General features: G+C 43.5%; 1 protein-coding gene across 1 annotated transcript; it reads right to left on the minus strand.

Moving 5' to 3' along the window:
- Positions 1-892: 892 nt before the first annotated feature.
- On the minus strand, positions 893-4,812 carry snrpb (small nuclear ribonucleoprotein polypeptides B and B1). The gene is made up of 7 exons (XM_041891997.2): positions 4,668-4,812; positions 3,693-3,844; positions 3,053-3,164; positions 2,597-2,749; positions 1,940-2,069; positions 1,574-1,699; positions 893-1,204 (listed from the first exon to the last, which is right to left on the minus strand). The coding sequence occupies exons 1-7, from the start codon at positions 4,668-4,670 to the stop codon at positions 1,167-1,169; spliced, it is 714 nt and encodes a 237-aa protein (XP_041747931.1). The 5' UTR covers positions 4,671-4,812; the 3' UTR covers positions 893-1,166.
- Positions 4,813-13,375: the final 8,563 nt, after the last annotated feature.

Below are 13,375 nucleotides of genomic sequence, written 5' to 3' on the forward strand. Positions count from 1 at the left end.
ATACTTATAGAAATGTGAATAGTTTTAAATCCGACATTTCTAAACTTGTTTTTGCTTTGTCATCATGGTGTATTGTGTGTAGAATATTGAATGGTTAGGGAGTGCCAAGATGGAGGCATAGCTATAAATCAGATCAACCCATTGGTGGTGTTTAGGGCGGCAGGTAGCTTAGTGGTTAAGAGCGTTGTGCCACTAACCGAAAGGTCGCTGGTTCTAATCTCCGAGCCGACTAGGTGAAAAATCTGTCGATGTGCCCTTGAGCAAGGCACTTAACCCTAATTGCTCCTGTAAGTCGCTCTGGATAAGAGCGTCTGCTAAATGATTAATTATTATTATTATTAATTATTATTTGGCAATACCAACTGGTCCAGTGGTTCTAGGCCTATCCACAGGGGTTACTTGTGAAGACTCGTGAGACCATAGGCTTACTGGTAAAATGTACCTGAGGGGGTACTCGGGGCAGATCAAAAATTCAGTTGGTGGTAGGGAACCACTTAACTAGTTTGATCATGAAAAAGTGCTCAGCCAATACAAGACTACTATGTTTCCCAGGCAAAACAGATTTCCTTGGAAATGCAGTAAGCCCACAATAGGGTGGGACATTTATGGTTCAGACTTCAAAACAACACTCATACTTTAAGACCAATATTACATACTCACACTGACATTTTCCATCCAAATAAATTGGGGCAAGATGACCAGTCAGACAATAGCCATTAAACTATGCAATGACTGTGCCATTACCATTACCCCCCCCCAGCTTGGAATAGTGGTCAGTCATGCCACTTCGTAGATTAGAGTCAGGAAACTGGCCCAATACAGTCTACTGATCCATCAATAGGAATAACTGGAAAGCATGGTTGATTGATAAACGCAAGTGGCAAGGACAAGCTCTCTTCAGATACATTTATTAAGACCACCATCTTGTCTGTACAACAATCACCCTCACTGAGCATGTGCCTCAGCCAAACATGGAATCACTATTCACTTGTCAACATACATCTGCATATCAAGTCAGTCAGAGGCCGACATTTTAAAACAAATTGTCGATGACACTTTATTAAAAAATCAAAACAAAAATACAAAAGTCAAACTATACAGGAGCCTAAAGAGAACCATTTTGTAGGGAGTACACTTAGAAGACAACATCAGTCCAGTGGGGTGACTCAAGGTCTGGGGGGACGCATTCCTGGGGGAAGTGGTCCTGGAACGAGAGAATATTCAGGATTAACAGGAAACAGTGCCACGGGTCAAATAATGAAGCATTAAAACTAATTTTAACATAAAACCTCCCTAGAACGAAAGAAACCTCGGACTGAGAGTGCATGGTTCTGGGCTCAGAGTAATCCTGCTTCAATGAGCTTCATCAGCATCAGGTTCAGCTCAAATGAAAATCATCACCGCAACAGAACCAATGTCTCAAATGCTGCGTTTACACAGGCAGCCCAATTCTGATCTTTTGATCAAAAGACCAATTAGTGGCAAAAGATCAAAATTGGGCTGCCTGTGTAAACGCAGCCAAACATTATATTAAACTCCTTTACTCAGAATCCTGAATGTAAGTCACCCTCACCTCTCATGCCTGGGTGTGGCGGCCTCATGCCGGGAGGGGGCATGCCCATTGGACCTCCGCGGCCAGGTAGCATTCCCATTGGAGGACCCATGGGAGGCCTCATGCCTGGGGGAGGGCCCATCATCCCTGTAGGGGGCAAAGCATTGATTATGTTAATCCTAGTCTAGAAATGACTATGCAAGCATCAATATACACTTGCTAAATACAAAAGTTGATCATATGGTTCTGGGCTCAGAGTAATCCTGCTGAAGTAATGTTTCAGCATCAGGTTCAGCTCTAATGATCAATCATCACCGCAACAGAATCAAGGTCTCATTCTTTCCACTTCAAATTAAAACTAGGTAGCCGTTGTGATTCAGTCCTTACCTGGAGGGGGTGCACCGCGACCCATGGGAGGGGGTCCTCCTCTGCCTGGTGGGTACTGTGTGGGGGCACCAGCGAGGGTGGCACCAGCTGCTGCTGCAGCGACTGTTCCCCTGCCCTGTGGGGTCATCACCTTGGGGGGGGGGTAAGGCACCGTATTTAACACTCAGTGGTCAAACCAAGTGGTGTAGCACCAGGGCTTCAACAGGGCGATCAAATCCTATTAAATACTGGCAGTGTTTCATTTAGGTGATTGTTAGTTCTCAGATTATATAGGTCCCCATCATCTTCTCCACATACTTTACATCTTTCATCATTTCAATTAAAAATGTATAAACATTGTTTGGACTTTGGCTAAATGAAAAAATATAGACTGCCCACCCAAGGATTTAAATTACAGAAAAATCCTTGGAAAGTCACTGGTTCTGGGCTCAGAGTAATCCTGCTTCAATGAGCTTCATCAGCATCAGGTTCAGCTCAAATGAAATTCATCACCGCAACAGAACCAATGTCTCAACCTTTTAAAACTTCCAAGAACTGAAAAGGTGAAAGCTAATCACCAGTAATTGTCCACCATATAGCCATTATCCATGTTTAGTTTCCAGTAAAACGCAGATGGGATCACAAGAGGAAACTTGTGACCCATGACCTTGGGCATACCTGTTGCGAGGGGCCGCCTACTCCTCTGACCGGCCCAGCGAGGCCTGCGGGTGCCTGGGGCATGGGTGCTCCAGCGGGGACGCCTCTGCCAGCTGCCCTGCCAACTCCTGGGCCTCCTGCCACACCAGCCAGGGGCACACGGGCAATGCCAGTCTGAAACAGGGGCAACACTAGGTCAGATAACAGTTCCATGAATTTCTAAGTAAAGTTAAAACTCAGTTAAGTAAATGGCTCTGGGCTCAGAGTAATCCTGCTTCAATTGGTTTCAGCATCAGGTTCAGCTAAAATGATCATCACTGCCACAGAACGAACTAACTTTTAAACCTCCCACATTGATCCAAGTAAGCCAACCATTAACTAGGAAACCCACTGGCTGATAAAAAGCCTTCAGTATGACAAAGACACGGAGAATGTACACAACAGAAACCCTACAGAAGGTGGTGAGGAATGTCTTACATCTTTGGGAGGGGGTCCTTCCACTGTCATGGAAACCAGATTCTCTCCTCTGAGCAGCACAAGGCCCAGTACCCTCTTCTCTTCACGCTCAGGCTGTTTGGAATTCTTGGGCCTGTCAAGAAGGGGGAGAGTCGGGGTTAAAGCACAATATACATTTACCTTCTATATCCTAGTCTGGAAAGGAATATAACAAACTTAACCCCCCACAACTGCGCCAACCTGTTGAGTCTTTCGGAGGAGTTGGGATAAAGCAGAAGTCACATTTCCTTTTGACCTTGTGTACAATTGGACGGATAGTGGTAACTGTTCTCGGTTGAGATTAGGATTAAGTGCCTTGCTGAAGGGCAAAGTGGCCGTTGATCGCATGTAGGATCTGATCCCAGCAACCCTCCAGTTGCCATCTTACTTCCTGTCAAATTTGTACAGTCAGACCCAGGATTAGAACTGGCAACCATCCAGTTGCTGGCTCACCTCTAATGCATTGTTTCAACATTAGGTTCAGCTTTAATGATCAATCACTGCAACAGAACCATGGTCTCTACCTTTCTTAACTCACCCCATTTGATAGTGGCAGATTTAAGGATATTGAGACACAAAAGCAATTACTCATTGTTCTTTACAAAGAAACCCAATTACTTACTTGATCTTTCTGAACTCGTCACAGTCACACAAGATGAGGTTCATGTGTTTGTCAAAGGCTTTGAAAGTCCCGATGAAGATACGACCGTCCTGCAGGATGCACCGCATCCTGAAGTCGATGTGTTGCAGCATCTTACTACTCTTTCCAACAGTCTGCAAAACAAGAGGTGTAAATCAATTCGTTCAAATTTGCGACGACACTATACTAACAAAACCCAAACATCCCACATTGATCCAAGTTACCCACTGGTTATTGGCCATCATTGCTGGCAGGGAAACTAATAAATTCTGAACAAACGATCTGATCATGTTCAGACCTGAAGATCAAAAAGGAGGAGCCTTGATTGTTGCAACTAGAAAACTAGGTAGGTTCTAGATTGAACAACCTGGTTGGTTTGCAGATTAATTGTCCAGCTAGCCCAACTAGTAAATTAGCCAAGTAACAAAAAAATTAGCCTAGCTACAAAAAAAAAAAAACCTGGCCTAGCAGTTGTTGAACAATTAAACAAGCGGCACTTCTGCCACGACAAAAACAAGGACATTGTCAGGTGGACATTTCGATGGCAACATACAATAATGATAACGTTGGCGGGCTAGAAGTCTAACGTGGCTGAATGCAGCCAGGCATGATCATGCAGCCAACCAACTAGCGTTAACGCTAGCTAGCTACGTTAGCTAAACAAGTTCTGGTCATGGTCAACTACGGCCAGGGTTTGGCATGGAAGTGCTGGTCAAAACTGTATGTGAAAGCACATTACACAACATGATCATACCGTACGCAATTTGTTTCAAATAGCGACTGTAGCTAGTTAGCCATCGTAGTCTTTCAATAGCTACGAGTGCAACAAAGGCCTACAAGCCTACGTTGCACTGACGTTCATCACTGGGACAGATTACATTTCCACTGAATAAAAAACTAAAATATATCATAAAACACGTGGATCATACCTCAATTGAGTCAAGAATAAAGGCTTACCATGGTTGCAGTTCTGATGGCTCCGATGTAACTCGGATCACGCCAAGCAAACTCAAAAAATTGACCCGCGAAGCTCCCAAACTCGGTGCTGCCAGGTCCGTCTTTATCCGCGAGTTACAGGAAGTGACGATGAACTCGTGTGAAGCCCGTTAAAATCGACAAACACTCTTGTACACGCCACATCGATACAAGCTATGACCGGAAGTAACTTATTCCGGTTATTCGTACTAGGTTAGGAGAAGTTAAATTCAGGAAAGGGTTTAGGGTTTGCGAAAATGCACTCCTAACCTGCTACGAAAATCACTTCCGTTCGTAGTTGGTATCGAAGTTACGTGAAAAGAGTGTGTCCCATTAAAACCACCGTGTGTCATTAATTCAATCGCTCAAAATAAAAATGGAAAATAGATCCTAGGGACGTCGATACCCCGTTGAAGTTGAAATTGTAAATGGTTAAGGTAAGGGTGAAGGATAGGGTACAGGTTAGGTAAGGCTTATAGTTAAGGTTAGGGGCTATGGTAAGAGTAGGGACCTCAAAATAACATCTAATTTATATTTGTTTCATAACTAATATATACATATTTAAAACAGATAATGTTACACATGTATTATTATAAAATACCTAATGTCTTTATTTGCGCAATATAATTAACGCTCTGAATGGGTTCATAGTGGAACATATAAAGTGAAACACACGAAATTATTTTTTTACGCAAGAGTAGTTTCCATGTATGCCACTTCGATACAAGTGAATTTTCGTAGCATTTTCGCCAGAGGTGTGGACTCGAGTCACATGACTTGGACACGTTTGATGACTTCAGACTAAACTTGATAGAAAGTAAAATAACTTGATTTGGAGCCTCAAAACTCAGGACTCGACTTTAACTTGAGTGATGACATGTAATGATCTCGCCAGGTTTTGTCACTCATTTTGTGGCACAGAGTATCGGCGGATTACTTTCCACACAGCCAGAGACAGTAACGCCCTTGCAAAAAAAAAAAAAAAACAGATTGGCTAGTGAAACGCACACTCAGCCCTCGGATTGGACCAGCAAACCGTCAATCAACACAGGCCGGGGTGAACTAGCTCAGTGAGAAGAGTTTGGTGGGTTGAGAACTGAATGGGAAAAATATTTTTTGATTGGACCAGCAAACCGTCAATCAACACAGGCCGGGGTGAGCTAGCTCAGTGAGAAGAGTTTGGTGGGTTGAGAACTGAATGGGAAAAATATTTTTTTCATACATATTTTAATAGGCTACATAGCCTAACATTTCTATTTTACATGTATACCTTTGCTATTCGATCTAGTCACTAACATAGGCCTATGGCATTGCACCAAATTCTTGTTTCAAAAACATCTAAACTGTGCTTCAGAACCAACAAGTTGCGGGTCTTGAATGTTGATGAATTACCTGTCATCATGATTTGGCGCGCAAAGGAACACGCTGTCATACACGTCGATCCAGAGAATCCCAAACATGCTCAATGGGTGACATGTCTGGTGAGTATGCAGGCCATGGAAGAGCTGGGACATTTTCAGCTTCCAGGAATTGTGTACAGATCCTTGCGACATGCTGAAACATGAGGTGATGGCGGTGGATAAATGGGCCTCGGGATCTCGTCACGGTATCTCTGTGCATTCAAATTGCCATCGATAAAATGCAATTGTGTTTGTTGTCAGTAGCTTATGCTTGCCCATACCATAACTTTGACTTCAGAAAACCACTCACCCACACGACACCATACACACTGTCTGCCATCTGCCCTGTACAGTTGAAACCGGTATTCAGCCGTGAAGAGCACACTTCCCCAGCGTGCCAGTGGCCATCGAAGGTGAGCGTTTGCTCACTGAAGTCAGTTTAGACGCCGAACTGCAGTCAGGTCAAGACCCTGGTGAGGACAATGAGCCTGCAGAGGAGCTTCCCTGAGATGGTGTCTGACAGTTTGTGCAGAAGTTCTTCGGATGTGGAGGTCCTGGGCTGGCATGGTTAGCACGTGGTCTGCAGTTGGGAGGCCGATTGGATGTACTGCCAAATTCTCTAAAAGGATGTTAGAGGCGGCTTATGGTAGAGAAATGAACATTAATTTCTCTGCCAACAGCTCTGGTGGACATTCTTGCGGTCAGCATGCCAATTGTGCACTCCCTCAACTTGAGACATCTGTGGCATTGTGTTGTGTGACAAAACTGCACATTTTAAAGTGGCCTTTTATTGTCCCCAGCACAAAGTGCACCTGTGTAATGATCATGCTGTTTAATCAGCTTTTTGATATGCCACACCTGTCAGGTGGATGTATTATCTTGGCAAAGGATAAATGCTCACTAACAGGGATGTAAATAAATGTGGGGACACAATTGGAGAGAAATAAGCTTTTTGTGTGTATGGAACATTTCTGGGATCTTTTATTTCAGCTCATGAAACATGGGACCAACACTTTACATGTTGCGTTTATATTTTTGTTCTAATTACAGTGAGGGAAAAAAGTATTTGATCCCCTGCTGATTTTGTACGTTTGCCCACTGACAAAGAAATTATCAGTCTATAATTTTAATGGTACGTTTATTTGAACAGTGAGAGACAGAATAACAACAAAAAAATCCAGAAAAACGCATGTAAAAAATGTTATAAATTGATTTGCATTTTAATGAGGAAAATAAGTATTTGACCCCTCTGCAAAACATGACTTAGTACTTGGTGGCAAAACCCTTGTTGGCAATCACAGAGGTCAGACGTTCCTTGTAGTTGGCCACCAGCTTTGCACACATCTCAGGAGGGATTTTGTCCCACTCCTCTTTGCAGATCTTCTCCAAGTCATTAAGGTTTCGAGGCTGACGTTTGGCAACTCGAACCTTCAGCTCCCTCCACAGATTTTCTATGGGATTAAGGTCTGGAGACTGGCTAGGCCACTCCAGGACCTTAATGTGCTTCTGCTTGAGCCACACCTTTGTTGCCTTGGCCCTGTGTTTTGGGTCATTGTCATGCTGGAATACCCATCCACGACCCATTTTCAATGCCCTGGCTGAGGGAAGGAGGTTCTCACCCAAGATTTGACAGAACATGGCTCCGTCCATCGTCCCTTTGATGCGGTGAAGTTGTCCTGTCCCCTTAGCAGAAAAACACCCCCAAAGCATAATTTTTCCACCTCCATGTTTGACGGTGGGGATGGTGTTCTTGGGGTCATAGGCAGCATTCCTCCTCCTCCAAACACAGCGAGTTGAGTTGATGCCAAAGAGCTCCATTTTGGTCTCATCTGACCACAACACTTTCACCCAGTTCTCCTCTGAATCATTCAGATGTTAATTGGCAAACTTCAGACGGGCCTATATATGTGCTTTCTTGAGCAGGGGGTCCTTGCGGGCGCTGCAGGATTTCAGTCCTTCACGGCGTAGTGTGTTACCAATTGTTTTCTTGGTGACTATGGTCCCAGCTGCCTTGAGATCATTGACAAGATCCTCCCGTGTAGTTCTGGGCTGATTCCTCACCGTTCTCATGATCATTGCAACTCCACGAGGTGAGATCTTGCATGGAGCCCCAGGCCGAGGGAGATTGACAGTTATTTTGTGTTTCTTCCATTTGCGAATTATCGCACCAACTGTTGTCACCTTCTCACCAAGCTGCTTGGCAATGGTCTTGTAGCCCATTCCAGCCTTGTGTAGGTCTACAATTTTGTCCCTGACATCCTTGGAGAGCTCTTTGGTCTTGGCCATGGTGGAATGTTTGGAATCTGATTGATTGATTGCTTCTGTGGACAGGTGTCTTTTATACAGGTAACAAGTTGAGATTAGGAGCACATTAAGAGCTGTGCCACTAGAGATCCTGGTTCGGATCCAGGCTCTGTCGTAGCCGGCTGCGACCGGGAGACCCGTGGGGCGGCGCACAATTGGCCCAGCGTCGTCCAGGGTAGGGGAGGGAATGGCCGGCAGGGATGTAGCTCAGTTGGTAGAGCATGGCGTTTGCAACGCCAGGGTTGTGGGTTCGATTCCCACGGGGGGCCAGTATGAAAAAATCAAAAATATGTATGCACTCACTAACTGTAAGTCGCTCTGGATAAGAGCGTCTGCTAAATGACTAAAATGTAAATGTAATAAAAGACACATGGGAGCCAGAAATCTTTCTGATTGAGAGGGGTCAAATACTTATTTCCCTCATTTAAAATGCAAATCAATTTATAACATTTTTGACATGCGTTTTTCTGGATTTGTTGTTATTCTGTCTCTCACTGTTCAAATAAACTTACCATGAAAATTATAGACTGATAATTTCTTTGTCAGTGGGCAAACTTACAAAATCAGCAGGGGATCAAATACATTTTTTCCCTCACTGTATATACCTCAGTGGTGGTACTGGCTATATGTTTAAAGATAGCTGTAACATCGCTCTACCTTCAATACTTATGGGATGGAGATGTAACATATTCTGGTGAATTAATTATTATATTTTTGAGGAATAAAAAGGCTACAGACTGTAACAGACAGATCATGCTTTCCAGTGGCGACTCGTCATTCAGGGCAGGTGGGGCAAAATAATACAAAAAATGACAAGCAGTCATCATCATGAATCAAGTCGACAATCTACTGGCAAATCCTTTTCAATCCTTGTCATATGAAGATAAATTATAGATAAAACGTATCGGTGCTCATCGGTCATTGGACATAAACATTACACAACAAATTGGAAATCGCAAATTCAACAATGAGTGGTTTGGTAGAAATCAGGGGTTGTGCCAGTAACTGAAAGGTCGCTGGTTCTAATCCCCGAGCCGACTAGGTGAAAAATCTGTCTGTGCCCATGAGCAAGGCGCTTAACCCTAATTGCTCATGTAAGTCGCTCTGGATAAGAGCGTCTGCTAAATGACTTTTAAAAAAATAAAAATAAAAAATGCAAGAATTGCAAAGCAATCATTAAACTGCTATTCAGTGGCGAGGGTGTATGGTCCAAGTCTGGGTTTAAGGGTCTCTTTTCCAAGCTTAAATGGATAAACATTCATATGCAACACCATGGGCCAGAAAAGGTTGAATACATTGGCCATGCTGTCAATCCAGCATGACTTCTGCCGCTTTCAAAACAAGTGGCAAGTGGAAACTCAGAACTGGGAAAACTCAGACTTCAGTGAGTTCAAGACAAGAACTCAGAAAAAAACTCAGACTGGAAAAATACATTTTGAATGGTAATCCAACTCAGAATTCCAAGTCGGGAACTCTGGCCTCTTTCTAGAGCTCCAACCTCAAGTTCACTGTTGTCATGATTCAACCTTGTTAGTCAATATAACTACAATGGGGGAAAAAAGTATTTAGTCAGCCACCAATTGTGCAAGTTCTCCCACTTAAAAAGATGAGAGAGGCCTGTAATTTTCATCATAGGTACACGTCAACTATGACAGACAAAATGAGAAAATGTTTTCCAGAAAATCACATTGTAGGATTTTTAATAAATGTATTTGCAAATTATGGTGGAAAATAAGTATTTGGCCAATAACAAAAGTTTCTCAATACTTTGTTATATACCCTTTGTTGGCAATGACACAGGTCAAACGTTTTCTGTAAGTCTTCACAAGGTTTTCACACACTGTTGCTGGTATTTTGGCCCATTCCTCCATGCAGATCTCCTCTAGAGCAGTGATGTTTTGGGGCTGTCGCTGGGCAACACGGACTTTCAACTCCCTCCAAAGATTTTCTATGGGGTTGAGATCTGGAGACTGGCTAGGCCACTCCAGGACCTTGAAATGCTTCTTACGAAGCTACTCCTTCGTTGCCCGGGCGGTGTGTTTGGGATCATTGTCATGCTGAAAGACCCAGCCACGTTTCATCTTCAATGCCCTTGCTGATGGAAGGAGGTTTTCACTCAAAATCTCACGATACATGGCCCCATTCATTCTTTCCTTTACACGGATCAGTCGTCCTCGTCCCTTTGCAGAAAAACAGCCCCAAAGCATGATGTTTCCACCCCCATGCTTCACAGTAGGTATGGTGTTCTTTGGATGCAACTCAGCATTCTTTGTCCTCCAAACACGACGAGTTGAGTTTTTACCAAAAAGTTATATTTTGGTTTCATCTGACCATATGACATTCTCCTAATCCTCTTCTGGATCATCCAAATGCACTCTAGCAAACTTCAGACGGGCCTGGACATGTACTGGCTTAAGCTGGGGGACACGTCTGGCACTGCAGGATTTGAGTCCCTGGCGGCGTAGTGTGTTACTGATGGTAGGCTTTGTTACTTTGGTCCCAGCTCTCTGCAGGTCATTCACTAGGTCCCCCCGTGTGGTTCTGGGATTTTTGCTCACCGTTCTTGTGATCATTTTGACCCCACGGGGTGAGGTCTTGCGTGGAGCCCCAGATCGAGGGAGATTATCAGTGGTCTTGTATGTCTTCCATTTCCTAATAATTGCTCGCACAGTTGATTTCTTCAAACCAAGCTGCTTACCTATTGCAGATTCAGTCTTCCCAGCCTGGTGCAGGTCTACAATTTTGTTTCTGGTGTCCTTTGACAGCTCTTTGGTCTTGGCCATAGTGGAGTTTGGAGTGTGACTGTTTGAGGTTGTGGACAGGTGTCTTTTATACTGATAACAAGTTCAAACAGGTGCCATTAATACAGGTAACGAGTGGAGGACAGAGGAGCCTCTTAAAGAAGAAGTTACAGGTCTGTGAGAGCCAGAAATCTTGCTTGTTTGTAGGTGACCAAATACTTATTTTCCACCATAATTTGCAAATAAAATCATTAAAAATCCTACAATGTGATTTTCTGGATTTTTTTTCTCAATTTGTCTGTCATAGTTGACGTGTACCTATGATGAAAATTACAGGCCTCTCTCATCTTTTTAAGTGGGAGAACTTGCACAATTGGTGGCTGACTAAATACTTTTTTCCCCCATTGTAGTTATATTGACTACGTCTGTCCTAGCTCGCTCATTAATGTCTTAATCAAAATTACGGATTGCCTCTTATCCGCTCATTGTTCCCTTATGCCATAGTTTGTACATCTCAATTGTCAGTAGAAACCACATTTGTTTAAGCAAGTTAGCTATATCAGCTTTTTTTTTTTAAGGCAGTAAATGAGGCTGAATGAACTGTTTCACTGCCAGACAAGGCTCCGCTGATAGCCAGGTGTAGCTGTGGTAAGGATTCACTCCATGGTGCTGAAAATAAAGTTCTGCTGTTGGGACAGCTTTATGTAGGCCCTAACAGTTTGTGGGCACTGTTTATCACCGTTATAGTGCAATTCATGTATTGTTTAGTGTTGTATTGTTTAGTGGCTTTGCTGGCATGCATCTAAAGATTTACATGCTAAAATCGCCACTGATGCTTTCCATCAGATTCTGCAACCTCCGCTGCATACAGGTAGGCCTTATGATCCTGCTTGCTCTGGACTCCAGAGAAGTGGCAATGGGACATATCCCGAGTTGATATTGACTGCTATCATGAATGACTTTCAGCTCAAATGCAGGTGTAAAACGCAGTTTATTTCTGTATCTTGCGTTTTGAAAATGCATCACCGTTTATGGCTGTAATTACAGGCTACATTTGCGTAGCCATTGTGCGTGCGCGGAGGTTGCAAGTTTTGAACCACACCTTTTTGGGGGTTGTGGGTCACAAAGTTAGAAAACTACCGAGCTAGCGAACAGATTGGTGATATGCTGTACAGCTATAGGATCGGGTGCAGCCCAAACGGCAAATTGCAGGGAGAGAGGATTGCTACAAATGAAAATGCAGCTCCAAAAATTGTTTGCTGATCAAGAATATGAACCATTTTACAGACACTCTAATCCAGAGCGATTTACAGTTAGTGCATACATTATTTTTTATACTGCCCCCCCCCCCCGTGGGAATCAAACCCACAACCCTGGCGTTGCAAACGCCATGCTCTACCACTGAGCTACATCCCTGCCGGCCATTCCCTCCCCTACCCTGGGCCAATTGTGCGCCGCCCCATTGGTCTCCCGGCTACGACAGAGCCTGGATTCGAACCAGGATCTCTAGTGGCACAGCTAGCACTGCGATGCAGTGCCTTAGACCACTGCGCCACTCGGGAGGTTACCGTTGAACCGTTTACTTTGCAAGCTCACCAGCAATGGGGCAACAATTACTAGCATAGGCCTACTGGTCTTTTGGTATGTAAAAATTGCTTGAAATTTATAATTTACTTATGAAGCTTGCATTTGGAATTTGTTGTTAAAATTGATTATTACATAATCAAAATGTGTTGTAGACAAAATAATCAAAAGAGCTGTCTGGTAGCCTCAATAAATAGACAAAGATTTGTAGTTGAACAAGTAATTCATTGCCTGTATAGATTTTGTTTTACTTGACTTGAGACTTGACTTGCTTTTATACAGGACATTACTCTAAAGTCGACCGGTTCTACTTGGGACTCGACTTGGAATTTGTGATTTCAGACTTTCTTGTGACTCGAATAATAGTGACTTGTCCCACCTCTGGTTTTCGCTAATCCTAACCTTAACCTAATTATCCTAACATGCTACATTTATTCTGCTAACCTGCTGTTTAAATTCTAACCTGCTACGAAAAAGGCGTGCTTTTTTAGGGACTCGCCTTTCCATTGAGCGATAAAGTGGTAGTTTCCTTGGAAACGGCCCGGGCTGCAGCAAAGGCTTGCGCCAAAGACACACACAATTTGTATTACCACTCGGGTCTGTAGGCTATTCTGGGTTGTGTGTCTTTCTTTCAGTTTCTCTGCCCATGTCCCATGCTTTT

This window comes from Coregonus clupeaformis, chromosome 12 (assembly GCF_020615455.1).
Source record: "Coregonus clupeaformis isolate EN_2021a chromosome 12, ASM2061545v1, whole genome shotgun sequence".
Taxonomy (NCBI): Eukaryota; Metazoa; Chordata; class Actinopteri; order Salmoniformes; family Salmonidae; genus Coregonus; species Coregonus clupeaformis.

What these genes read in the sequence shown, in the direction of transcription:
- snrpb (XM_041891997.2), bottom strand. An exon ending in TAGGCGGCCCCTCGCAACAG is followed by an intron (nt 2,070 to 2,596) that starts GTATGCCCAAGG and finishes CCCCCCCCCAAG; the next exon opens with GTGATGACCCCACAGGGCAG. An exon ending in GCCACACCCAGGCATGAGAG is followed by an intron (nt 1,205 to 1,573) that starts GTGAGGGTGACT and finishes CTCTCGTTCCAG; the next exon opens with GACCACTTCCCCCAGGAATG.